This window comes from Tachysurus fulvidraco, chromosome 15 (genome assembly GCF_022655615.1).
Source record: "Tachysurus fulvidraco isolate hzauxx_2018 chromosome 15, HZAU_PFXX_2.0, whole genome shotgun sequence".
Taxonomy (NCBI): domain Eukaryota; kingdom Metazoa; phylum Chordata; class Actinopteri; order Siluriformes; family Bagridae; genus Tachysurus; species Tachysurus fulvidraco.
The window spans coordinates 18064118-18090686 of record NC_062532.1 but is presented as its reverse complement, the minus strand read 5'-3'; the positions used below and the strand labels follow the sequence as shown (position 1 = coordinate 18090686).

At 38.8% G+C, this 26569-nt stretch overlaps 2 protein-coding genes across 4 annotated transcripts; one reads left to right on the top strand and one right to left on the bottom strand.

Annotated features, from left to right (window-relative positions):
* Positions 1–30: 30 nt before the first annotated feature.
* dnajc7 (DnaJ (Hsp40) homolog, subfamily C, member 7) lies at positions 31–16877 on the bottom strand. Its single transcript, XM_027161107.2, has 14 exons — positions 16722–16877; positions 9256–9344; positions 8838–8962; positions 6678–6791; positions 6353–6427; positions 6119–6237; positions 5436–5589; positions 4843–5007; positions 4129–4220; positions 3282–3355; positions 3002–3148; positions 2722–2871; positions 1895–1957; positions 31–1750 (listed from the first exon to the last, which is right to left on the bottom strand). Exons 1-14 carry the CDS (start codon positions 16790–16792, stop codon positions 1713–1715), a joined length of 1476 nt encoding a protein of 491 aa, XP_027016908.1. The 5' UTR covers positions 16793–16877; the 3' UTR covers positions 31–1712.
* A 4060-nt stretch (positions 16878–20937) lies between these two features.
* Positions 20938–23900, top strand: nkiras2 (NFKB inhibitor interacting Ras-like 2). 3 transcript variants are annotated; one of them, XM_027161042.2, is made up of 4 exons: positions 20938–21061; positions 21875–21999; positions 22074–22315; positions 22777–23900. In XM_027161042.2, the coding sequence occupies exons 2-4, from the start codon at positions 21906–21908 to the stop codon at positions 23017–23019; spliced, it is 579 nt and encodes a 192-aa protein (XP_027016843.1). In that variant the 5' UTR covers positions 20938–21061; positions 21875–21905; the 3' UTR covers positions 23020–23900. The 3 variants fall into 3 exon arrangements, with proteins under 3 accessions (XP_027016843.1, XP_027016845.1, XP_027016844.1); XM_027161044.2 differs by having other exon boundaries at positions 21032–21061; positions 21899–21999; XM_027161043.2 differs by having other exon boundaries at positions 21044–21061; positions 21885–21999.
* Positions 23901–26569: the final 2669 nt, after the last annotated feature.

Genomic DNA, 26569 nt, shown 5'->3' with positions numbered 1-26569 from the left:
ACTTAAAAAAATTCCTTAGAGTCAGATAAATGGGGAGAAACAGAAAACAGGCTAAGTTTATTTACATAGTTAATTATTTAAAAAAAGAAAGAAAAAATAAAATAAAATAAAAAATCCCGGTCCAAAGTCAAGACTGTTCTTTTAGCATTAGCCAGAGCAATGTGAACGTTTCTCTTCTGATTGCACTCTTGAGGATCGTAGGACAGGCAACATGAGTCATTTTAACACGTGTAATTTAAGCTGTAGGCGACGTTTCAAGAACCCAAAGTCTAATTCTGCTAAGTATACAAACTATACGAGGCTTCTTTGTACAGTTACTTAGTTTACAGTAAAAGGCCAAAGAAAAAAAAATGTATACATGCAGGGTTAAACATTAAACATCCAGAATTCCAGTTTCCAAAAAGGATACAGACTACATCCAAAACAACACTTAATATGAGGTTATGAACATAGTCTTAGAACCAGGTTCTGCAAACCCTAGCACAGTCTCCACCTTGCTCTTACACGCCTACTAAACCTGGGACTACACTGAATCATGCGTACTGAGCATGGAAAACTGTACTGGTTTCTGACTCGTCATGCTGGAAGCAAAAGAATCCCATTTGATGGCACTGCAGGGATTTGCACTCAGGTCCTCCAACAACTCGTACAAAGATAGCTGTGAGAAGCTGTAAGCTTTAATCAGGCTCAGCAAAACTAAGTGCAGGGCTCTCACAGATCGCTAAGATCCTCGTGTAGCTAATGAACATTCACACCATCTCCACGGCTCACGTCTGGCTTGAGAATTTACAATAAATATTGATATCAAAAAATGAATACATTTTATATTTTAAAAAAAAAATTCATCAACTATCAACACGAAGAGAAACACTTTACATTCCAGTAAAATGTACAATGCAGCAACGATTGAATGGTGATTTTGAAATAAAGAACTGTGTGTGTTTGGCGGGAATCACTGGAGGGCACCGGAACAACAGACTTGTACTCTGCACTTGTGCAGGCAGCAATTTAACAAGCTGGGGGACTTTAGCTCAACTAGTTGTAGAATGTTTTATAAAACTATTTTTAATAATAGTATTTATAAATGGTATCAGAATTGAGAAGATTAAAAACAAGTCAAACATTTACTATGGGAGCATTTTTGTACATTTGGAGGCGAGGTACTTGTTATACATTTCTTCTTACCGGCATCACAAAGCCCAAAGCAGAAACTGTGGTCAAAACTGGCACTTTGACATAATGTGGTGCAAGAACAGAAGAAATGCACGACTCCTGCATTTATGAAATGAATGCTGCAAAATCATATGCTGTAGCACCTTCAACATTCTGAGAACCCAATCTTTGTTCCACAACAACAAAAAACTGGGGAAAGCTATTTTTCTACAGTGGTTAATTAACTGGGGACATTTTTAATTCAAAGAAAATCAATACGGAAACATGGGTGCAGCTGTTCACGATGTTGCTGTGAGGAAAAACAAAATTACAATTGTAAGGTGTGGTCAGAGAGGATTGCTGGACTCTGTGTTTTTAAAATTGCTGTTTACAGAATGACCATATGCTGGTCTTAGACCCTTCACACTGCAGTACAACATGCAGTTGTATAGGGGATCGTGTGTGTATGTAATGTGAATGAGGGGGCGGGTGAAAGTCTGTATTGGGGTCGGTTCTTGAGGCCGTGTGGGTCTGCTGCAAACATGCGGGACGATGGACAGTTAGCCAAACTGGAAAAAGAAATTTCCAGGTCCAGACGCTATGGAGCAAAGAAAACAAGTCAGAATCTGGATGATTTTAGTCAGAATTTACATCTTAACTAGTAAATTATTCAATGCCTACAGAGTATGACTAACATGAGCGTATGCTCAAACTGAGTAAAGCTCAGTGCTGCATGCCTCACCTTCGAAACTGAAGCCACTGGGGCCACCGAAGAACGCTTTGAAAATGTTGTTGGCATCAAAATCTGAAGAAAGGAAAAAAAACAACAGTTTTTTAATTGAAAGGCAGGGGAAATGTGAATGTAGCATCACAAACATGCTTCATCAAGCATAACAGCGAAAGTGAAGTGACGTGACATACAGCTAAGTATGGTAAACCATACTAAGAATTTGTTCTCTGCATTTAACCCATCCAAAGTGCACATACAGCAGTGAACACAAACCCAGAGCAGTTGGGCAGCCATTTATGCTGCAGCGCCCGGGAAGCATGGGGGGGGCCACAACCACAACCCCGGGGGCCGGGCCACAACTTCCCCCAGGTTAAATTTGTGGCTGAATTGTAACACCAGCCTTCTTTCAATGCTTAATCATTACTGATTACTATAAACATCAAAGTGACCAAGAACAGAAGCAGAAGAGATCAGTTTTGAGCCTTAAGAATAAACTTTTCCATCCATTTATGCTTAATAATTCTGTTCTATTTTCTTCACACATCACACCAGAGGGGACAGCCTATGACAACTTTCCCCATGTCTACAAATGTCTCTATTTAAAAATCCTTGCTAACCCAAAGCATTATAAATCTAACATTGAAGGCTGTGCTACAGGGTTTTCTTTTCCAGTTCAGTTCGCTTGTTGGTATAGGCAATCCCATGTCAACAAAGCTGACAGAAGTGCGCGTTCACAGATTTAAATGAATTGCTGGTTCCAGATACTTTTATGAAAATTTGTCCACAGAGGCAAAGCCGCTCATGTGTTTGTTCACGCATTTGATGTGACGGACACTCACCCATGTTCATATCGTCGTCCTCCAGATCATGGCCGCTGTCATAACGAGATTTCTTTTTGGGGTCTGAGAGCACGGTGAAGGCCTCACCCACTTCTTTAAACTTCTTTTCCTCCTCCTTCTGTACCTCGGCACTGGCACCACTGTGCCGATCTGGGACAGAAAGAGAAGCATGGGAAAAAGGAATAAATGTATTAAATGACAAAAACCCCACCCACAATAACTACAAAATATAACCATTTCAAACCTTTATTTTGAGGTGTACAAATGTGTAGTATTCTACCTGGATGGTGCATAAGTGCCCGTTTGCGGTAAGCCTTCTTGATCTCATCTTCTGTAGCATTTTTGTCCACTCCAAGAACTTTATAGTAATCTTTTCGTTTACTCTTCTTTAGCTCCAGCTGAGCGTTCTTCAATAAAGTCTTATGTTCTAAAGGACAGGACACACTGTTGTATAGCAGCAAAAAATAGCATTTTAGCTTCAGGCCTTAAAGTTGATGACGACATTTTGGTTGACCCCAGCTTTATTCTTTGCATAAAAAGGAGGTGATCAGCCCACTTACCTTTAGTTTTCTCTGTCTGATAGACTTTCTCATAGTCCCTCACAGCTTCTTCATACTGTTCTGTGTCCATATAACTACAGGAGTCAAAGGCAGAAATAAGTGGATGTACAACAGGCAGTCAAACATGCACAGACAGCGACACGCGCAAACAGACAGAGACAAGCAGACAGACAGAGACAAGCAGACAGACAAAGACAAGCAGACAGACAAAGACAAGCAGACAGACAAAGACAAGCAGGCAGACAGACAAAGACAAGCAGACAGACAAAGACAAGCAGACAGACAAAGACAAGCAGACAGACAAAGACAAGCAGGCAGACAGACAAAGACAAGCAGACAGACAAAGACAAGCAGACAGACAAAGACAAGCAGACAGACAGAGAGACGAGCAAACAGACAGAGACAAGCAGAGAGACAGACAAGGACAAGCAGACAAACAGACAGACAGACAGGGACAAGCAGACAGAGACAGACAGACAGAGACAAGCAAACAGACAGAGACAAGCAGAGAGACAGACAAAGACAAGCAGAGAGACAGACAAGGACAAGCAGACAAACAGACAGACAGACAGGGACAAGCAGACAGAGACAGACAGACAGAGACAAGCAAACAGACAGAGACAAGCAGAGAGACAGACAAAGACAAGCAGACAGAGACAGACAGGGACAAGCAGACAGAGACAGACAGGGACAAGCAGACAGAGACAGACAGGGACAAGCAGACAGACAGGGACAAGCAGACAGACAGGGACAAGCAGACAGACAGGGACAAGCAGACAGACAGACAGGGACAAGCAGACAGACAGACAGGGACAAGCAGACAGAGACAAGCAGACAGACTGCCTACCACTGGGCTCTTCGTAAGTATGCTTTAATATAGGATTCATCCAGCTTAATGGCTTTTGTGCAGTCTTCTATGGCCTGCTCCAGCTTCTTTAACTGAAACAGCAGATTATTGTACTAGTTTACATGCAAGACTCTACGTAAATGTACACAGACTGCATGAAAATCCCTTTTAATGTCTTTTAGATGTTTAATCCTTAAAAGATGAAAATACTGATAGGCCTATGACATACACAACCATAATAATAATAAGAATCATATTAACTCTGGTTTAAGGTTTACGAGGCTGAGTGTAGCTCTAAGACCAAACCAAAATGGTCCGTGTCTGGATAAAAACAAGGAAGTAGACAGAAAGCATTTTTTAATGAAGTCATAGCAGGATCTGGGTTCAGTTTTTTTTGTTATCAGTGTGCGCAAAGTTCACTATACAATGGATTAAAAAAAAAACACGTCCTGGCTCAGTTATTTTAACTGATATAGTGACTTAAGGGAAATAACTTAGCAATTCTATAGTAAAATCTTTTCTTTCTTTCTTTAGCATCTCTAAACATCTAAAGTGCTATTACTATTATGCTGCCACACATGATCGAAGATACACTTCCGGTGTCAGAAAACAAAAGTGCAGCTGTTTTTCTGCATTGTTGCACTTTGATTATTTAAAGCATAAACGAGGAAGGAAACCTCGTTCTAATTTTAAAAAGGTGTTTAAAGCGCTCACCTTGGAGCCGACGGTGGCCCGGTTGCAGTAAAGCTTAGCGTTGGTTTTGATGTTGTTGGGATCGATGGTCAAGGCCTCAGAATAGAGCTCACAAGCCTCCTCATATCTGCCCTCTTTAAACGCCTGGTTCCCTTCATCCTTCTTAGCCTTCAGAGCTTTGGCATTCTGAGAAAAAAAAATATGTACAAAGTCAGCTTTAATAAAACTCAAGTGTGGTAACTGTGAAAAATGTAACTGAAGTGATTACAATTTGAAGGGGGTGGTGGGGTGGGAGTATAATATAATATAACAGGAGTAAAGTCAAACACGAGCCGTGTCTGAAACTGTATGCATTTAGAAATTTGGATGCTTTCAGCCATTTAGCTGATTTAACATTTCTACATTAGTTGAAAGGCCCAATATGGGACACACAAGTGTAGATTTGCTGAAGTTCGGCTATAATGATAAGGGTATGCCAACAATCTCCCAGATTTCAGTAGTGCTTTCAATCAGTCTAATAATTCCTGTTCTCAGTATGTAATACAAACTCGCTACATATAATGTGCTACGACCGCAAAGCCTTATAGTAAAGAGAAGCAGTGAATTTGACTCACTCTGCAAGCCAGACGAGCCTTCTCATGGTCCGGTGCCATGCGTAGTGCCTGAACAAAGAACTGTACCGCCTTATCAATACAGTCTTCATAATATAAACACAAACCCCTCACATATAAGGCGTCACCGTTAGTAGAGTCTATCCGTAAGATATCGCTGCAAGACAAAAAAGTTAAACACATTTAAAAATAAATATATAAATAAAAATTGCTTTGATAATCTGTGCGTTTTTATTGAGGCTATATGTAAAATAGTAGCAAGCAGTATATGAAGAGCTCTTTTCCAAAATGCGATAAACGTCCAAAAAAACAAACAAACAAACAAAAAAAAAACGAGTTTGTCATGTCATTTTGCTGTGTTGTGAACCTATATACTGCTCCATCAATGTTTCATGCGAAAACGTTATATTTCCTTGTTTAAAATGTACTGCAAGATGCAGTTCCTTTCCAAACGCGATAAGCCCCAAACCTGTTTTTTGCCTAAACGCTATATGTCCTCTCGACCAATCAGAATTCGGTGATAAATTAACAGGATAAACTGAATATAAACAAAATGTGTGGGTCTAGGGAAAAAAAAAAAAAGGCATTTTCATAAAAACTATTAAAATGGATTTATAGCGTTTTGGAAAAGAGCTCCTCGTATATTCTTTGCTTGGTCTTTAGTTATTATGCTGTTATATGGTTACCTGGCAACAGACTGGGCTTCTGGGTAGCGTCCAAGCAGCGCCAGGCATTCTGCCTTCAGCACCTTAAATCTATGACACGCAGAGGCCGACTCCAGCGCTCGATCCATACAGAACACCACCTACACACAGCCACACAGAACAGAACAGTTAGGGTCTATCTGCAGTAACTGCATTACTGTAAATCATCTTTATAGCAGTCAGATTAGTTTGTTCTTCTACGTGAAGCTCACTGACCATTCTGAAGTCGCGTTTGTCAAAGCCGATCTCAGCCATGCGCTCGTACTCCAGAATGGACTCGGCGTTCTTTAGCTGTGACACAGAACCACAACAACCATAAGTTGAGCTGTGCGTGTACAAGTCGCTCCGTTCATACATAAAATTTACACAAGAAATGATTTTAGACATGACTCTGCAATTATCATTAATGTCACTCACAGGTGTAATCTAGTCAGCAGCAGGCCTTTCACACCATGACCACCCACAATCTGACATTTAATCCACTATGGTAAAGATAAACAGCTACGTAAAAATCCATGGCACTCCGCTTGATTCGACTTACTTCTTGTTGAGCCTGGCTGTTGTCTGGCTCCAACTCTAGAACCTTCTGGAAACAGCGGCTGGCAGCCATGGCATTTCCGAGCAACAGGTGGCATTTGCCCTCCCGTAAGTGACCCTGGGGGGTAGCGAATGAAGGCGTGAGCAAACACACAAATAGGTATTAACTATCAATCTTTCCATTACATCATCTGTGGAATGAGCAGGGAATTAATTCAGATCTCTCATGGCACCACACAAAGGTGAGGTCCATAACAGACAGCCAGACACACACACAAAACTGAACCCACCCCCACCCCACAAAAAACAAACAAACAAAACACACAAACACAAAAAAACACCAAAAACAATAAATAAATAAATAATTCATCACTCCTCCAGATATTTAGCAGACAGCAGATCATAATTAGTGATGAAGCTTTTACGTTACATCTAAGAAAATATATTTTGCTCCAGTAACACTCAGTTTATAATGGGGACAACAACCACTTATAACTGCCCTCTTTTACAAAGTGTACTGGATGTCCGTGAGAGTACAATACAGAAAAAGACAAAAGCATTGTCTCGCAATTGTCAAAATGTTTTATTTTGGTCTCACCTCTACCATGATTTATTTATAAAAATAAATAAATAAATAAATAAATAAATAAAAACAACACACAACTAATCCCAAACCAGAACCTGTAAAATTGATCTAAAGTTTCACACAACAAGTGCGTTTGTGTCCATTAGCAAACTGCAGGCTTTTAACAGAGCACTATATTAACAATAAAGTGAATAACGTTCTCAAAATAAGATTTACATTTCAACCCTTCGGCTAATTCTGGCAAAGAGGAGAGAGTTTTGGTTGAGTTTTGGCTTGGATTTCAGATCACTGTATGCAGCAGGACTGGTCCATGACATTGGATACAGATGTTTTATCTCTAGTTACACGGTCATATTAAAATATTGACACTAAAATATGGAACAAGCTACAAGCTTTGTTCATACAAATCTCTCATATCTGTCTTTAAAAACACATCTGTCCCACTACACAACCTGCATGCACACGTTCTTGTGTAGTTGATTTGCACAATAGTGATTCGGTAGATTCCTTCCAAGTTAATTTTGAATCAATTCCTCAAATATCGTGTACATAACCAACCTGCCCAGCCTTTCATTGAATATAATTACTGCTGTTGTCTTCCGTTGTTTTGTTGTACTGCAGATACAGTACGAAGAACACAGTAATATGTGCATGCAGGTCAGGAGGAAAACTACAAAAATTGTGATCTGACTATAACTAGTTATGTCACATGCCCACATATGAAAGTCTGGGCTGTACAGACGGATGAGACCGGATTTGAGCCCTACGGCAAATCTTTGAACTGATCTGTAAAACGATCTGTGATAATGATGTCCATGTTGTCCTGAACTATTCAGACAGGTGTCACATTAAAACAGAACTCCGGGTCATTTCACCCTGGTGATGTAAATGTAGCCCCTTGAAAACTGCTCAATAATGAGCACAAAACCCCACAGTCTTTTAGGCTGGTTTTCTTGCTTGCCCCTGAGCTGCAATCTGATTGGTCTAGAGAGAGGAGAAGAATTTCTGAAAAAAAAAAAAAGATTGGAAAAGCATTTAGAAACAAAAGCAGCTGCCATCCATCCGATGTTCTTTCAGTCCAGGAGAAAAACCTTAGCCTGAAGGACGCTATATACACCTTTAACAGAGTTCTGAACGAAGGTGACCATTACAATAATCTGACTTGTCTAACATGACTATAGTGCACTATAACTACACGCCTGCATGTGCACCAAAATAAGCCCTTTCTTTCAATATTCCTCCAGAGGCAGCTCTTCCAGAGAACTTCTATGCATCAGAGAGTTGATCTTTCCTGATTTATCTGCTGATGACCCAAGTCTCATTATATGTTCTGGTGATCTAGGTTAGCATTTGCCCTCCTCACAGTCCTGGAAGAGCCTTGGTACAGAGGATATTAGTTTAGATCGCCGTGTACTGACCCAATTTACTGTGACCACCTGGAGGTTTAAATCAGAGGGTACGTCGGCGCAGAAGCACGGTTACCCGTCCGGTTCTTACCACTGAACGAACAGAGTGCCTATGTTTTGTCTCAGATTCTCTCACATACAGATGATTAGAGTCCCCTTGGCAACCTCTCACCTTCGTGAAGGTGTCGTCTAGCCGCACGGCTTGTTGGGAGTCCTCCAGGGCCTCCCTGTAGCGACTCAGCATCATCAGTGTAGCTGCACGGTTACCATAGTAACTGGCGTTCTTTGGGCACATGTCTGTTAAAATCAGAGCAAACCGTAAATTCTAGCTGCACACAAGAGGAACTTCAACCAGAAAAAAAAAAAGCTTTATTCTGTATTTAATTTGGTCTCTAAGAAACAAGGTCACAATACATGTTTTATAAATCATTCTTTCGTGACCCTGAACTGGCTGCTTAACTATCCAGAACATGCTACTGTACAAACGTACTATGGTGCGTGACCCTGGGCTGACACCGATCATCGGCTCAAAATCACGAGAACACGGAAAATACAGATTATAATTAAGTGTAATAAGTACAGCTATATACCAATAGCCTTGGTGTAGTAGTTGAATGCTTCAGAGTAGTCCTTCTTAACGTAATATGCATTTCCCTGCTCTTTGTATCCCTCGGCTTCCCTGGGGAGACAAAACACAACACACACAAACACAAAGCAAGCAAATTACATACGCAGAAATTATGTCTGAACGGCACAATTCTCATGATACCTTCCTTGACTACAGTCTCACTTACTAAAAGAAAAATGTGAAGTTTAAAGGTTCATCAGGGGGAATTACTCTCACACACCCATAGTACATGGGAATTACAGCAAATGACAAATCGTTTTGACTTGCAAAATGTCTGACAGCCTGCACAAGTTTAAAATCAATAAGCTGGAGTAGATCCAGTCATGTGACCTGTCAGGGACAAGGCTCGCAGTGTGAACGATCAGTTAGAGGTGTAAAGATACTCAGATCACAGTTGGGTTCAGTATACTGACTTCACGTTTCACTTCGATTCTCAGAAGATTTAAAGACTGAATGGGAAAAAAAAGACTATTTCTAAAACAATGCAAAACTATGCGATTTGTCTGTAGTAAAAAAAAAAAAAAAAGTAAAAAAGTGTTCAGGATTTCTTAAAAATAAATAAATATACACAATCAAATTAATATTGATTTCATATTTAGTTTACATTCTGTGGATAAATGAAGTGTTTCCTACAGAGCTCGTTATATTTAATCGAGTTCGAACTCCGCGAGAACTCCGACGTCGGCTGAAATGCCGGTATTTCCCGTAGCCTGTGGTGTTGCTGTAAAGCTACTGAAGATTTATCTTTGAGTTAAAACATGATTGTGTTTCTGCATGAACCTAAAATGCTTTTTAGTTCTTGCAATCCTTAGCTACGAGACTTCACGTGTGCCGATCTTTTATTCTCCCGGCCGATTAATGTGATCAACGTGACTAGTGTTGTCCTTGTTGGGTTACTCTGGTTTGTGCAAATTACGACCTCTGCTGTCCAAACAGTGCAACTACATTACATGTATAACCATGCTAATTGCCACATCACAAATAATCAACGTGTTGTTACACAGAAATATTACAGATACGTTACAAACGATATCGATGTATTGGAGAAACGAGACCTTTGCAGAAACACAATATGATGATTTTTTTTTTAAAGCTCGATGGACAAAACAAATGGTCACTTCTGAAGTTCGTTCCTAAATACTTCGTTCCCTCTCGTCTTAACAGTGGCTGCTATTTGGGAATTTGGGAAAATTTGGGAAACTTTCAGACAAAACAAAAATTCCACCAGTTTTATGACATCCTGTTCATTTTATCCCCTTTCATAAAGTTCATAAAGTTTAGCTTGGACTTTTACCTGCTCTTTCAAATTATCCTATATATAAGATTTCCAAAACAATGACAAAAAAAAGACCTGTTCTTATAAATGTATGAATCATGAGTTAATTATAAATGAGGCAACTGGAAGTGGTTGTGTTTAATGGTGTTTGATGTTACCATGGCAGAGAGAATAACTTCTCTGCTCAGTACGAGTATTTTTATTTTCTCTCTTTTAAATAAGCCATGTCATTACTTCTTTAACCATACCAGAGGAGAGAGACAGAAACAGAGAATTTCCTAGCATACCATTTGTCTCTGATCTAATGAGCTGCTGTTAGCAAAATTATTTACATAAGTGTGTGAACGAATAAGTCGAAACTGCTACAGAAGCCGCAGTGGTGATTAACCGTGCAGTTAGAATATGAACATTATATATTCAAACATATATTTAAATAAATATTTAAAAGAATATTAGCTCTATTAGTCACCTGGTGACTGAATGGATCCAACATGCCTAACAGGCTTTATGTTGAAAGTCTCCACACTGTAGCAGAAACACTTCTGTAGCCCAGATATATAGAAGTAGCAGAGATCGCACAAGCCAGAATAAAAACCTATTCAGTCAGAACGGAGCATCTGTGAACACTAGAACCAGCGCAGGACCAAACAGGTGAACGCAGAAAAGGCCGGACCGCTTCAGACGGTCGATCGTCCGCATCAATGCAGTAACACCTTCTGAACTATATTATTGGTGGGGTGTAATTTGACAACCTAGGAAGACTCGTGCCCAATAGTAATATTAATAAAAGCTGCCAGGATTGACTAAGGAGGGGTTGGATGCAATTCTCTTACAGTGCACTTATGGGCTTTTTACACCTGGTCACTTCATGCGTTTTCTGTGATCCGATAGCTATCCGATGGTAAAAAGACCAGGTCTAAATGCCCTCCGAAACGTTTTTGAGACTGATATAAATCTGATCGTTCAGACCACTTCCGGAGGTGGTCTGGGACGCGTTTCAGATTAAACTGGACAGGTGTAAATGCATGTTGTTGTTCAAGCCACATACATCAGCGCTATACTCCTCCCAAACGGAACTGTGTCACTCGCAAGTGATCTTTCACCCAGGTGTCTCGTCGGGTCTTAGAATGCGCTGCTGCCGCCAGCAAAAATGGAGCAAACAGTAAATGCTGTTTATTGTAGCACAATCGTCATAACATGTTTTTCTGTCTTCTTTTTGATTGCGTACCGCATACGCATACCAAAGCGTGTTCCATTTCAATTACCCCAGAAATGAGGTCAAATATATTTTGGGTGGGAGTAGAAAGATCGGATCGATATCCGATTCGCCGTGACGCATTTATGTGGCCTAATGTAAATGGAAGTTTTAACAAATCAGATAGCTATCAGATCAGAGAAAACACATGACGTGACCAGGGTAAAAAAGGCCCTTACTTACCAACCTTGTCTCGATGCTCAAGTTGGCACTCAGAACGGACACGTTTTTGATGAGGGACGTGAGCCGTGGATCGACTGCACAATTTCATGCCTCACTTTTAGGCATGCGGCTTGTCAAAGCAGATAGCCGTTTTATTGTCTTTATTGCTTTCTGTCAACACCCACAGTCAAGCGGTGAAGTGCAGTGCTGTTTGGATGCATGGCGTGTCATCGTACAAGAATACCAGCAAAGCAACGAGCTGCTCGCATGTGCATATCTTTAGCTGTGGAGGTCAGCATGAGATTTTAAAGATGTTCAGTACAAACACTCTCACTGTGTTCCAGGTCACATGAAAGTCAGTTTTTTTTTTTGTTTTAAAAACAATACACAACAAACCTGTTTCTGAATTGAAACAGGAAGTAAAGCATCAAGGTGACCCATTTGTGCCACTCAGTATGCAGTACCAAGCATGAATATTTTCCACACCTGATGCACAATACACTGCCTTTTTTTTTTTTTTAGATAAAGGAAACCCCAGCTCGTTGCTTTCTAAAGCACCAGGGGTCCGTTCTCAAGAACAGAGTTTATATTACACCAATTAAAAGGGAAAAAATGCTCTAATGTGAAAAGGGCTTTGGAGTTTAAAGGTGTTTCTCCGGACGTCGGTGACCTGGCTGATCGTCATGGAGCGTTTCGATGATATGAGTGCAGGTTAATTTGTATAAAAGTAGACTTATAAGGGCCTTTATAATGGATCGGGTGACATTACAATACATTTAAAAAAAAAGAGAAAGGATTAAAAGGTCACAACACAGCTGTGTCCTTCGATCAAAGTGAAACCACACTAAAAGTGAACCAAAGGTAAGAATGAAAATCATTTATGATTATTATTAAAGATTTTTTTTTATTCCTAGGTGGGTTTTTGGGAAAAGGGCAGTTTTATTCTTTTCCATCCTAAAGTGTGAAGTATGGAAACTTTCGGTGTAGACATCTGATATTTTTGTGACTTGTGCATGTTCACGTATACGTTTATAATTTTATAATAAATGTTTCTTTTCATTTTAACCACAATCTTGTATGTTTTCAAATCGCTTATTTTTTTTTGAGGTTATCAGTTTGAAAATGACTTATGTTAAGAACCTCTTAACAGAAGTAGTCTAATCTAATCTTTTCTGTAAAATGAATAGGTATGTTTGAGGTGTGGGACAATAGAAACACCTAAAATCACCTAAAGGTAAAGACTCTGTGTCAGCTCTGTGATTTAATGCTTGTATTATATCCTGTAAATAATCTCATCCGGACTCACTGTGTGCTATACATCAACCTGACACCAAGCCTAGGACAGTTCAACACTGGAATTTTCTGATAGTATTCTCATAATCCTGTGTCACTGCAGCACACTGTGACCTTGTCCCTATTCTCTACACAGCTGCAGAAAGGCTAACGGTTAGCAAAAAAAAAGTGGCCTACATTAGCCATAAACAAGAACTGCAGGGTACAAATCATTAGCAGGTCCACCGGAGCCAGGTTTGAGTCCTTTTAGGCAGGAGGGAGTAAAATCGAAGAGATTTGAATTAGAATGAGTTTGATGCAGGAAATGAAGACATACGGGTCATGACGTGGTGGGACTAAACGGATGACCTCGTTCGCTCTTAAAATCCGCGGCAAATAAGCGGTGTGCTTGTGCTCAAAAGAGCAGGACGGTATAAAATCATGATATTGATACTGTGTTAAAACAGTAAGTAAAATTAAACACTGACTTTTTTTATCTAACATTTTCAAATAGCACTTACAATCTTATGTTTTGATGTATACTGAATCTGCATTCCAGTATTGTGATGCTGCATCTTTAAAGTTTCTGTTCATATACAGTACCCCGGTATGCTTATGAAGATTCTTTCAGTCCTGACACTCACCGTGACAGAACCAGTCTATGCGTTATTATAATAACCAGGTGAGGCTTTTGCCCCCCACAATTTATCACTGAACTCTTGTGGTTGTAGGGCATAACAAGTAGCTGTTTCGTTATTTCAGTATTCAAACACTGGCACCTCCAACAGTTCACTGAATATTTGAATAACGGCGTATGACAAAAGTTCAGTGCTAGCTTCATCTTATGCGTTTAAGTTAATAAAGACGGAGTGATGTTGCCCAAAGCAGAGTTACTATTATTACCTTGAAGTGGATTATTTTATTCTTTTTAGACCACAGCAATTTGCCAGTGATCGTAATTTATTAATGAGTGAACTATTCGATTTCAATTCAGTTTTATTTGTATAGCGCTTTAAACAATGGACATTCTCAATGCAACTTTACAGAACAAACATTATTCAAAAAAAAAGTTTATTACACAAAGATGAACATAATACAAAAGTTCAAGACATTAGACATATTTAAACGCTTTTGTATTTATCCCTAATGAGCGGGAAATAAAAAAAAAACTCCATTAGATGGAGGAGGAAGAAACCTTGTGAGGAACCAGACTTAAAAAGGAACCCCATTCTGATTTGGGGGTCACTAAATGGTGAGATAATGAATATACAATCTGACAATTACGTATTGATCCGGACTTCGCTGTCCTCAGATGCCCCTTTTCCACCGAGGCAGTTTGAGTGCTGGTTCTGGGCCAGAGCCTAATAACCAGTTCTTTCTTTTTCGACAGCCAAAGCGCCGGCTCTGAACCAGGATAAGTGGTACTTAAGTAGCACCAAAACGTTGCTGGTCTAGACTTAAGAAAGAACCGCTTGCGTTAGGGGCTGTGGGCGTGGCTACTCTTAGTGCATTCGATAATGTACCTTAAGTATACTAATGTTTAATGCACTTTTACTTTACCGCAATATGATACATTATCAGCACACATGATAGCTACATGCTAAGGCTAACTTTTTTCTGTGTTAATGATAAAATAATGTTATGTACTTTCTTCGATTACAACCTCCGTTTATATAGATTACATGGAGCTGTATGCACACGCTGGATTTGCTGCGTTTGGATGCCAATGCAGGTTCACAAAACCATGAGCATTAACAATAAAGCAACATACGCCACTGTTTGTGCCACTGTTTACGCCACTGTGTGTGCTGATGCGCTAAAGTTTCTGGGAAACGTGACACGTATACAGTGACGTCAGACTCGGCTCTGTGACGGCTCTCTAACCCATAGAAAGGCAAACCGGTTCTTAGAAGGTTCGCCAGGGAAACCAATTTTGAACCAGCACCAGCTCTGAACCATCACCCGGTTCTTTTTGGTGGAAAAGGGGTAAAAGACCACATGTAGTGGTCATCTGCTCTGGTTAGTTATTTTGCGTTGAAGTCTAAATCTCCACCGCTGGTTAACCAGCAAATAGACATCAGGCCATCATGTGGGCAAGGAGCCGCTACTACAAGGGGGCGGGACTTGTTCGCTGTTTAGAGCATTTAATTGGACAACTACAAGACTAGTTCTGAGTGAGTCATCAACAATCAGATTCCCAGTAGTGAGAAAGTATCTAATTAAAAACTACCTCCAAAAATTACAAATCATTTGCTTCATATCTGTGTGAATAACACTATAATAATAATAATAATAATAATAATATTTTGAGGGCAGAATCAGGCTGGGTAGCTTCCACAGCTGCTTCTGTCTTAGGCAGCGCTGTCACTCAGACACACACACACTTCCGGTGCATAGTGTTACACTCCCGAAACGGAATGGCACGCGAAGGTGCATGTATGTTTGCATGCCTGTGCGCGCGCACTTTGGGAAAAAGCCTCAGAGACAGAAAGTTCCAGACGTTTCTAAAAGCAATCTGGTTAAAAGGTGCGTTTCTTCTTAAAGGGATATTTCTAACGGACACTAAACAAAATCTTGGTGTCATGACGTCATGTTCACCATGCTAATCGTTATCTGGGTTTAAAACTACACAACGAAAATTTTATCATTTCCGTGGACAGAAACGTAAAACTTGTTTTCATATTCACGTCCAAATTTTTATATTTGATCCACGGCTCGGTAGGTAGCTAGTTACATTTTTATTTAGCCGACTTTTAAGTACCAGGCGAACGACTCCGAGTCAAACGAAAACTTTAGTTGGAAAGAAAAAACCCGGTGGTATAAGTCCAATAAAAAGGTCACTTTTGGGACTAAAGATTGACTCGTGTAAACTAAGGAGGTGATATTAAGCTGGGAACGACGAGCTAAATTCGGACAGCGAACGCACGCGCAGCTTGTGTGGTGCTCAGTTAGCACGTGCTGCTAAATTTAAACATTAACAGATCCAAACATGTACAACATGCACAATCCAAAATATCACATCCTGAAAAAAAGAAACAAAAAAGTCTGTTTATCCCATCGCTCGTATGACGGACGATTTATTTTTAAACCGTCTAACAAAGCACAGGTCCATCATGGCTGTGCTCATGGCTAAGCTAATTTACCTCACTGAGGCTAGCCGTAAAAAAAACAAACAAACAAAAAAACAAAAAACAAATTTACGCCAAGAATACAGTTAAAAACAGTCCGGGCGACTAAAACATTTTTGTTCCCTTGATATTTGGCACTAGGGAAAACAAGACAATCTGCCACACATCTGATAAAAACCCCAAGGCGATTCGGCGTTTTAGGCCAAACAAAAACAACAGCTCGTTATTTTCCAAGCTGTGCGTTTGGGACAGCGTTTCATTCAACGTAATTCAGTTAAAACTTCGATACGATTAAATGTCACGCACTAGATGTATGCATTTGGCTTTTAAAATACCTTTCTAGTTCCTCATCGCTGAGCGAGTCCATCTCCGGATCCGCAATCCCGTCGTACTCAACCGTCGCCATTTTGCTGTCAAGAACGACGAACAGCGTGTGGACGCTTTGACGCAGAGCTTGTGGCCCTGCCCTCGTTATATATTAACCCCGCCTCCTTTACGTACAGCGGCCCGAACACGTTACATATGGCCCCGCCTCCTTTACATGCGCGTTCCACACGCTTTTGCGTCTGCACGCGTCTACAGACCAGGCGATTCAAATCAAATTGCTGAAATAATGGAATGATAATCCGTGTCAGTAATTAAAAACACAAGCTTCCCCTTTGAAAAAAAGACTCACTTTCCAAATTTCCGTTACTTTAATGGCCTACTATATGGAGAAAGTACTTTGCGCGCCCCCGCGATACGTCAACGTGTCCGCCATATTGGAAAGGGCAATATTCGATCGGAACCAAAGGAGCACGCTTTATTGTGATCTGAATTCTTTTTAATTTTTTCATTCATACAAACCCCGTACAGTTTTTTTCACATATAAATACACAACCAAACTGTCCCCGTGCGTAATGCTTGAAACGCAGTGGGATTTGAATAATCCTAAAACAAAATAAGCATGTTTTAGTACTATTCAGAATCAGGTTTATTGCAAGGTACTGTATGGTCTACATGTACAGGAATTTGTCTTGGTGTGTTAGTGCATAGTAATAATAGAGAAGAAACATAAATCCAAGAAACAAAGGTTAAAAAAGTGTATAAACAATGATTTACAAAAAAAAACATGCAATTGGATGTAAACAAGAATAGAGACATGAATTGTACACTAATGCAGGATATGCAAAGTGGTCAGTGCAAAAATACAATTATAAATCTTACATATATTACAAGTGAAAGAAAAAATGAAATGTACATTAGTTCAGGATATATAATAGTGGACCTTTGTGTGATTTAATTCCCAACACAACCTATTAGAATTAATGATTATAATATAAATACCTATACATCCGAGTAGGGATTTAAATAACAATAAAGAGCAAAGATTGGTAAAGCACATTTGCACAGACATCAGAATTTTACTAACACCAAACTTTAAACTCTGTAGCCGTGTCAATGGAGGAAGAAATGATTTTAAGAAGTGTCATTGCATTGTAATATGAAGTGAATAAGCACAATTTATTGTGTTGACACTAGATGGCGCTCTGTCCTTATTCATCAGCTTTCTTTCACCTGCAGACGCGAGGACAGGGTGTTACTGGGTTGCCAGGTTTTCACCAATCTCAATTCATTCATTCATTCATTCATTCATTCATTCATTCATTCATTCAATTCTCTAAAAAAAAAATCAGGAAGCATTAATGTATTGAACTAATTACCAGTGGTGTCAAAAGTATTCTCATTCATTACTCAGGTATAAGTATAGGTACTTGGGGTTCAAAAAGATGTCTTTAGAAATCTTTTAGTATCAGCTCAAGCTTTTTACTCATTTACGGCATTTAGCAGACACCCTTATCCAGAGTGACTTACAACTGAGGGTTAAGGGCCTTGCTCAGGGGCCCAGCAGTGGCAGCTTGTTGGATCTGGGGTTCGAACCCATGACCTTCCAATTAGTAACCCAACACCTTAACCACTGAGCTACCATATCAATACTCAAGTAAAAGTGTAAAAGTACTGGTTTCAAACTACTTTAAAAGTATAAAAGTAAAAGTAATGCAAGGAAAAAAATGCTATTAAGGACAAAATCTTAGGCTGTGCCACAAGGGCCTATTGCGCACTACCCCACCTCCTCAAAAAACATATTTCTAAAGACCATAATGACTATAATCTTATATTAATATGATAATGTTCAAAAATTTGGGATGCACTAGGCTACCTGTTTCAGCCGCATACTGAATATTTCCACTGAAAAAGAACGCATTTTAGTACAATGCAAATACATTAAAGAACCATATATTTGTACTACTGAGCTGTTTTTCATGGAGCGGAAGATATGACTAGTTGGCTAAAAGTATTGTAATGGTGCAAAAAGTCAAACTTTAGAGGCATATCATCAATAACCTTTATTGAAACAAACACATAGGACAACAGGGTAATCAACATCAGTTAAGCACAGAACATGCGAAAAAGAGTTACCAATTGGCTTTGTTCATCAACAAAAGCAGCTGGTTCTCAAAGTTCTTTGAGCCAATGCATGCTCTTCTTGGCCTGAAGATCAGCCCTGCAACACTAAACAGTCTTTCACAGGCTGCTGAGGCATGGAGTGCCATATTAAGCTTAAGTGATAGCTGGCACACAGCTGGGAATAACTTCGGTACCTCTACTGTGTCTCCTGGGCACCCACTGGGTCGTTTCAAGAGGGCTGGTCTTCTTCAAGGAGGAAAAGAAGCTCATCAGATTAAAGAAATTCATACAGATTTAAAACAACATGAGGATGAGAAAATGATGACAGAATTTTTCTTTTTGGGTCAACTATCCGTTTAAAACGGTTTTTAGGACCACAAAAAACTGCTGGCATAAAAATTAGCAGTAAAATCATTTTAACAAGCATTTCTCTAATAGTTGGGCCTATTACCTCTTTACAAGGACCCATAGGGCCCCATACAGGTGCGTGCACTCTCATATACAGACAGGATCATGACTATCCTTAGTACATAACTTATCAACCGGCTGTGAATTATAGCTTTGCACAATTAACTTACCTGTACAAACATTGCATATAGTAACAATATAAGCTCAGATGACATTTGGTTAAAATCGAATTTCAAATTTGTTAATAATTGATTGATAATATAAAAATTTTAGCTCACCTCAATATGCTTTTTCAAATTAGACGGCGACTTTTTGTTTGCTTGTTGTTGAGACATTGAGTTTTGAGCCTTTGCCACGGACACCTTCATACTTGGCTCCATCTGCTATGTCCAGCGTTGGGTAACTGAAGTGTGACGTGATTTGTGTCATGTGCAGGTGCGATGGGCAAGGTGTGATGAGGGCTTTGAGGTAAGAGGGAACTGGTCCATTTTTGGCTTTGTAGGCCAGCATCAGTGTTTTGAATCGAATGCGTGCAGCTACCAGAAGCCAGTGGAGGGATCGCAGCAGCGGGATGGTATGCGAGAACTTTGGCAGGTTGAAAACAAGCCATGCAGCTGCATTTTGGATCATTTGCAGAGGGCGGATTGCGTTCATAGGTAGACCTGCCAGCAGTGCATTGCAGTAATCCAGTCTAGAAATGACAAGAGACTGAACAAGTACCTGAGCAGCCTGTGAGGACAAAAATGGCCGAATTCTTCTAATGTTGTAGAGAAGAAACCGACATGAGCGAGTCACATTAGCAACATGAGAGGAAAAGGACAGTTGATAGTCCATGGTTACCCCAAGGTTGCGAGCTGTGGCTGAAAGGGAGATCAGATCGTTGTGCAAGGATATAACAAGGTCATGACCTGGGGATGAATCACCTGAGATGAACAGCAGTTCAGTTTTGCTGATATGTTTATACTTCTCATCCAACCACAATCACATTCACTCTGTCTGGATGGCGCCATTTATCTTGATAGGATTTTTTGAATGATGACAAGCCAAAATAGGAGTAACAAGGCTAATGTAAGGAGTAGAGAGTACAGATAATTGCGTGAAAATGTAAGGAGTAGAAGTAAAAAGTCTGCTAAAAAATAATCCATTATAGATACTCAAAATGTCTATGTAAGTAAAGTAACAAAGTACTTGCAAGTAACGAAGTATTTGTACTTCGTTACTTGACACCTCTGCTAATTACTGTAACTTATTCCAAAGCACAGTTGAATTCTCAAATCTGATTGTTTTGATCATTTTAACAGCAGCTTTAACGAGTTTTGATGCTTAGTATTATACATCGTCCATTATTTAAGTAAAATATAAAATAAAATAAATAAAATACTAGAACATGCTTTTATAGAAATATTATTACCATATATACCTGTTCCATTTATCGTACACATATTTATTTATTTATTTATTTGTTTGTTTGTTTATTTACATTTATTTATAGTTATATCATATTTATATTTATATTATTTTGAGTATGTCAACTAATTCTAGGTCTATTTAATATATTTATAGGAAACTTGATGATAGAGAATCGTTTTAGGACATAATTACAAGCTATTTAGGAAATGTGTACGTGTTTTTAATAATTTGTTATTACATATGCATTATATGTACAATACATTGTTACTACTACAGAGCAGTGTATGAAGTTTGTATGGGAAACCCAAATAAGCAGGACTTCAACGCAGACCTGGCAACCCTATGTGCGGGTGTAAACAGGAAGTGCTGTTGCTGAGTACAGCACGGAAGCTTCATTACCTTTTCGCCTGTATGTATCTTCTGTTATCTTGTCGGGTTTTTATCGAAACAAGCAGTAATCATCAGTAATGCTTGTTTGAGAAACGAACAGCGATGGAATTATAATTTTATTGCATGCAGACAGCTGTTTATGTCACATCTCTTACAGACGTGAGAGTGCTAACAGTTAGCTTAGCATAAATGCTAGCAGTGTGATTTAACTGGACAGAAACCTTTGCTGTAATTTAAACTAACATAAAGAAACAGAAGAGTGTAACATCATCACTTATTACAACAATAATGCCACTTGTGCATTAATAATCCTCAAAATAGATTTTGTTCGATGAAGCTTTGTGTGTTCACGTCTTAAAGTTAACATTTGTAGTTATAACTTTTCCTGTAATAATAATAATAATAATAATCATCATCATCATCATCATCATCATCAATGAGTATTAATTATGTAATAATATTCTATCATATTTATTATTTTATTATAGCATATGATAGAATAAATCTGATAGAATATTATTATACAATTAATAATTGTAGAATAATATTTTATACTATTTATGAAAAAATATTATTCTACAATTATTAATTGTATAATAATATTCTATATTTATTATATAATATTATATAATATAATAATACATAACATTATATAGTATTTATTATATAATGTTATGTAATGAATTATATATGTATAATGTTATATAATATAATAATAAATAACATTATATAGTATTTATTATATAATATATAATTAATTATTCTATAAAATTCATTCATTTTGGACAAAACACTGTCGTAAGATTCTTTTATCATTCATGCTTTGTTTCAGTGTCAATGAGGTGAATGTGTACAGAGTGATCATGGGAAAGAGCTGTAAGGTGGTGGTGTGTGGCCAGGCATCTGTGGGAAAGACGGCCATCCTTGAACAGTTACTGTACGGAAATCATGTTGCCGGTGAGTATTACTTTTAAAATGTTTCTAGAGTTGTAGGGTTTTCCCACAAGTGTTACGGTATGTTTTTGTTGTAGGTTCTGAAGCCATGGAGACGCTGGAGGATATCTACATCGGCTCTGTGGAGACAGACCGAGGCACACGGGAGCAGGTGCGTTTCTACGACACGCGGGGTTTGCGTGACGGTGTCGAGTTCCCACGCCATTACTTTGGGTTTGCTGACGGCTTTGTGCTGGTTTACAGCATCGACAGCAAAGAGTCCTTTAAGCGCATGGAGGCTCTGAAGAAAGACATCGACCGCTGCCGTGACAAGAAAGAGGTCAGAGTCTGGAACCGTATAAATTTATAACACCAGAGTCTTAGAATGTAGACATGTCTGGTTCCTTACTTACATCAGGTATTTAATTGATAGAAAATGAATGGTCTAATAATTGTCTTCTGCTCCAGACAGTTTATATATATATATTATTATCCACCTCAAAGCATGAAATATCACTTTTTTAAAGAAAACCGTGATGAGGCAACATTACATTAACTTCTCTCTTAAACTTTTGATTTTCTTTTTATTTGTCCCCAAAGTATTTTTTCTTCAGTCGTTCAAATATGTAAATATCATATAATTCGGCCATTTTGTAAATTTATTTGTTTGTTTATTATATGGATGTCTGTATGGATAAAATGATTATAACTATAACTTTGATCTAAAAGCCCATTTAATCGATCATAAGATTTCTTTCCTATCCATCCTCATGACCTGTTGTCTTACTTGTCTTTGTGCAGGTGACGATCGTGGTTTTGGGGAATAAGCTGGACATGGCAGAGCAGAGGAGAGTGGAAAGTGAGGCGGCTCAGCAGTGGGCTCGTCAGGAGAAAGTCCGGCTCTGGGAGGTTTCGGTGACCGACAGGCGCTCTCTCATTGAGCCCTTTGTCCACCTTGCTAGCAAGATGACCCAACCACAGAGCAAGTCCACCTTCCCTCTGAGCCGCAACAAGAACAAGAGCAGCGGCTCCCAGGACAGCTAGACGGGCAGGAAGGGAACGAAAAAGTGCACAGAAGGAGCAGATATGCCAGAGAGGAACATGAAGAAGTGACTGCTGTTTTCACAAATACCTTTGGCATGAAAGACTGAATGCTAGCTTGATTAATAAGGGTTTATTTTATGCATATTATTGTTCTTATTTTAATGAAGGACAGGAATGTTAAGGCTTCATTTATCATAAAACACACACATGTGAACCGAAGCAGAGATGATCGGTTTATGTTACTGACTCCACAATCATGTTACAGCTCAGGCTGAGGTTTCTTGACATTCAGTAAGCTTAAATATATACTGTATATATTTCCTCTGCTTGTGTCCTTATACATGGTATTAAATGGTTTATGAAGGTATGTCTTTATTTTTATAACTAATCTGACTTGAATGCTGATACCATAGAATGTAGTGACATTTCTCTCTCGGTGCTGAATTTGTGTGTGTGTGTGTGTGTGTGAGGAGTTCAGAGCACATACTTTGGCTAACAAATTAAAACTCTGCAGTGCCGTAGCCCTTCAGGATATACGCAGTCCCTCTGTACAGTGTCATTTCCTGTACAAAGCCTACTTCAGAGAATAAAACACGCACGTCAGCTTCCTGCAACACGACGCCAGTCATTTTAAAGACTTAGAGAGCGATATGGAAAAGAAAAGTCTGGAACCACTGAGACTAAAACTATACATTTTATTTTATTGCTATTTATTGTTTACATACTCTATACTCTGTATACGCAATTTCTCAAGCCTAGTCACGTTTTTGCAGATTTTGCTCAATATATTCTGATGTTCTTCTTATACTTATTCTTATTTTCTCCTGTATTTTAGTGTCCAATCAGCTGCTTGTTATTGTAATAAAGGAGCTATAACTGTACTGATGATTCCTGTCACAATTCTCATAAATATGTATGGGGACATCATCATATCCTCTCAGCCTCTTGTTTAAATGAAGCTAATTTGAGGTGATTATATAGACGAAGGCAGAAGTCGGCTGACCCGCTTTACCCCAGCAGCCAGCAAAAAAGTGAACAAATCTTAGCGAAGGTCACGTCTCCCGTATTCCAGTCGTTTACCGCTTTAACTGAGTCGATTTGGCTCTGAACCCTGTTGTGAGCATGTCAGTGTTATTTCGTGGAGAGGCGGCAGTAGAATTGCTTTGTTTGCCCTTTATCTCATTTTTTTATGGGGCGGGTATTTCATTTCATTCTTGGCTAAGCCTGCAGTGACCTTAAAATGGGGGCTGCTCACACCTGGCAGTATATCTCTGATAAAAATATGTGTGTGTGTGTGTGAGAGAGAGACAGAAAGAGTGAGAGACAGACAGAGAAGAAAGAAAGATGGACAGAGAGCGAGAGGGAGAGAGAGAAAGACAGACAAACAGAAAGAAGAGACGAACAATGTAAGATTGAAAGGAAGAGCGAGAGACAGACAGAGAAGAAAGAAAGACGGACAGAGAGGGAGAGAGAGAGAGAGAGAGAGAGAGAGAAAGACAGACAAACAGAAAGAAAGAGATGGAACAATGAAGGTGAGAAAGACAGAGACAGACAGAAAGAAAGATGGACAGAGAGAGTGTGAGAGAGAGAGAGAGAGAGAGAGAGAAAGAGAGAGAGAAAGAAACAATTACAGACAGAAAGGGGGAGAGAGAGAGAGAGAGAGAGAGAGAGAGAGAGAGAGAGAGAGAGAGAGAGAGAGAGAGAGGAAAGAATGTAAATGTTTTGGAAATACTGAATATAAGATTTGGGAAATAATGAAATAAATTATTATTCCCAGTTTTAACATCAGATCAGATGCTGATGTTAGTTTTCTATTTTCACAGCGTTAGTGTTTAAGTGCACAGCTAACGTTTACAGCATTTGGAAGACACACTTATGCCGAGTGACTTACATTTTCTTTAGCTCATTTTATACAACTGAGCAATTTAGAGTTAAGGGCCTTGCTCAGGGGCCCGGAGGCAGCTTGTTGGACCTGGGATTTGAACTCACAAAATCCACTTATCCTACCACCTCCCTAATGTGAGCTAGTCACCTGATCCACTTTATGGCAGCAGGATGTATTAGACCTTTGAACAGATTTAATTTAGTTTCAGGTTTAAAAGGAATATTGAATATTCATGTAGAATATTTAAATTAATAAATATGCACGTTATTATAATAATACCTTATAATAAAGAAAGAATTAAAAGTAAGTAATTAAATAAATTAAAAAGCTATGTTAGCCCAAATAGATAAAAACTAATTACCTACATTTGAGCAAGTAGAGATGCCACAGATTCGATTCCCAGGACCTGTTTTAGTCCAATACCAACAAATAACGGATGTAAAGCAGATATCATCAACCACCTGAAACCTTATTTAATTTAATGCAAATATTTACATCTAAAAACATGATTGTATGTTTTATCAAGATGAATCGTAAGACGCCCGACTTTGACATACTGTCACGTCGATCAGCTTTATATTTTGTTATGTCTTCATCGGTGTAGATACGAAGACGTCATCAGGAAGGAATTAGTGATGTGTGTAAATGAACTCTTGGCTGCTTTAATTCTACTCGACTACAAACTGTTGTAGAAAGGACATTATTTACATTGACATTATTTCCTGTTCAGTGTCATCCACATGAGGATGAGGTTCACTTCTGTGTCTGATTCCTCTCAATGTTTCTTCCTCATATCATCTCAGGGAGATTTTCCTCATCACCGTCACTTCAGGCTTGATCATTCGGGATAAATATTAGAGATAAACAGTAACTTAATCTTAAACTTTATACTTTAAAATGTTTATACTGTTTCTATACTTCTGCAAAGCTGCTTTAAGACACTGTGATTTGTTAAAAGTGCTACACAAATAAAGTGAATAGCATTGAATACATTCATACTTTATTATATTTCCCATTCAAGTGAAAAAGTTAAACTGATTAAAAAAACAAACAAAAAAAACCTGTGGATTTATGTAGTGTTTTCAGTAGAAGAAACTATTTCAGACAAAGTGACCTTGCTGTGACTTTGACTCTGTTAATGATGATAATTCCACCCGAATCCTACAAACATCCATTTACTAGTTCTTGAGCTATCTAGATGGTCTCAGTATCGCTTTTTTTTTTTTTATCAGAAAACAGTTTTTTTTAGTTAGTTATTTATATATTTCTAGAAAAAACATCTAAAACAGGGTGAAAACTCCTATAGCTGATTGATAACACCAATCCTATAGGAAAAACTTTAGATATATTTCTCCATATTGAAGAAATTTTCGCTAGTGTAATGAACCTTTGCGGATGATTTTAACTTTTTTATCCTATAGAAGTGTCCCACTCTTGGTGGTTAATATGAAGCTCATATGAAAGTAGATACTCAGGGATTTGAAAGTTTTCCAGGTTTAGAGCAAGAGTGTATGACAAAAGAGAAGGGTTAATCCTCCAGGTTGCCCTCCAGCTGTTTTGACACTTGTCATTTTGATGCAAGGCAAAAATGACAAATCGGTCGATAACCAACATTCCCACGAACCCCAGAAACAACAGGCACACTGCTGTAAGGAAGATCCAATT

Coding starts and splice junctions, on each gene's coding strand:
- dnajc7 (XM_027161107.2), bottom strand. CDS start 16,792: ATGGCGACGGTTGAGTACGACGGGATTGCGGATCCGGAGATGGACTCG. Junction 9,345..16,721: donor AGCGATGAGGAACTAGAAAG/GTATTTTAAAAG, acceptor TTGTCTCCCCAG/GGAAGCCGAGGGATACAAAG. Junction 4,221..4,842: donor GGGCCACCGTCGGCTCCAAG/GTGAGCGCTTTA, acceptor CTGCTGTTTCAG/TTAAAGAAGCTGGAGCAGGC.
- nkiras2 (XM_027161042.2), top strand. CDS start 21,906: ATGGGAAAGAGCTGTAAGGTGGTGGTGTGTGGCCAGGCATCTGTGGGA. Junction 22,000..22,073: donor GTACGGAAATCATGTTGCCG/GTGAGTATTACT, acceptor TTTTTGTTGTAG/GTTCTGAAGCCATGGAGACG. Junction 22,316..22,776: donor GCTGCCGTGACAAGAAAGAG/GTCAGAGTCTGG, acceptor GTCTTTGTGCAG/GTGACGATCGTGGTTTTGGG.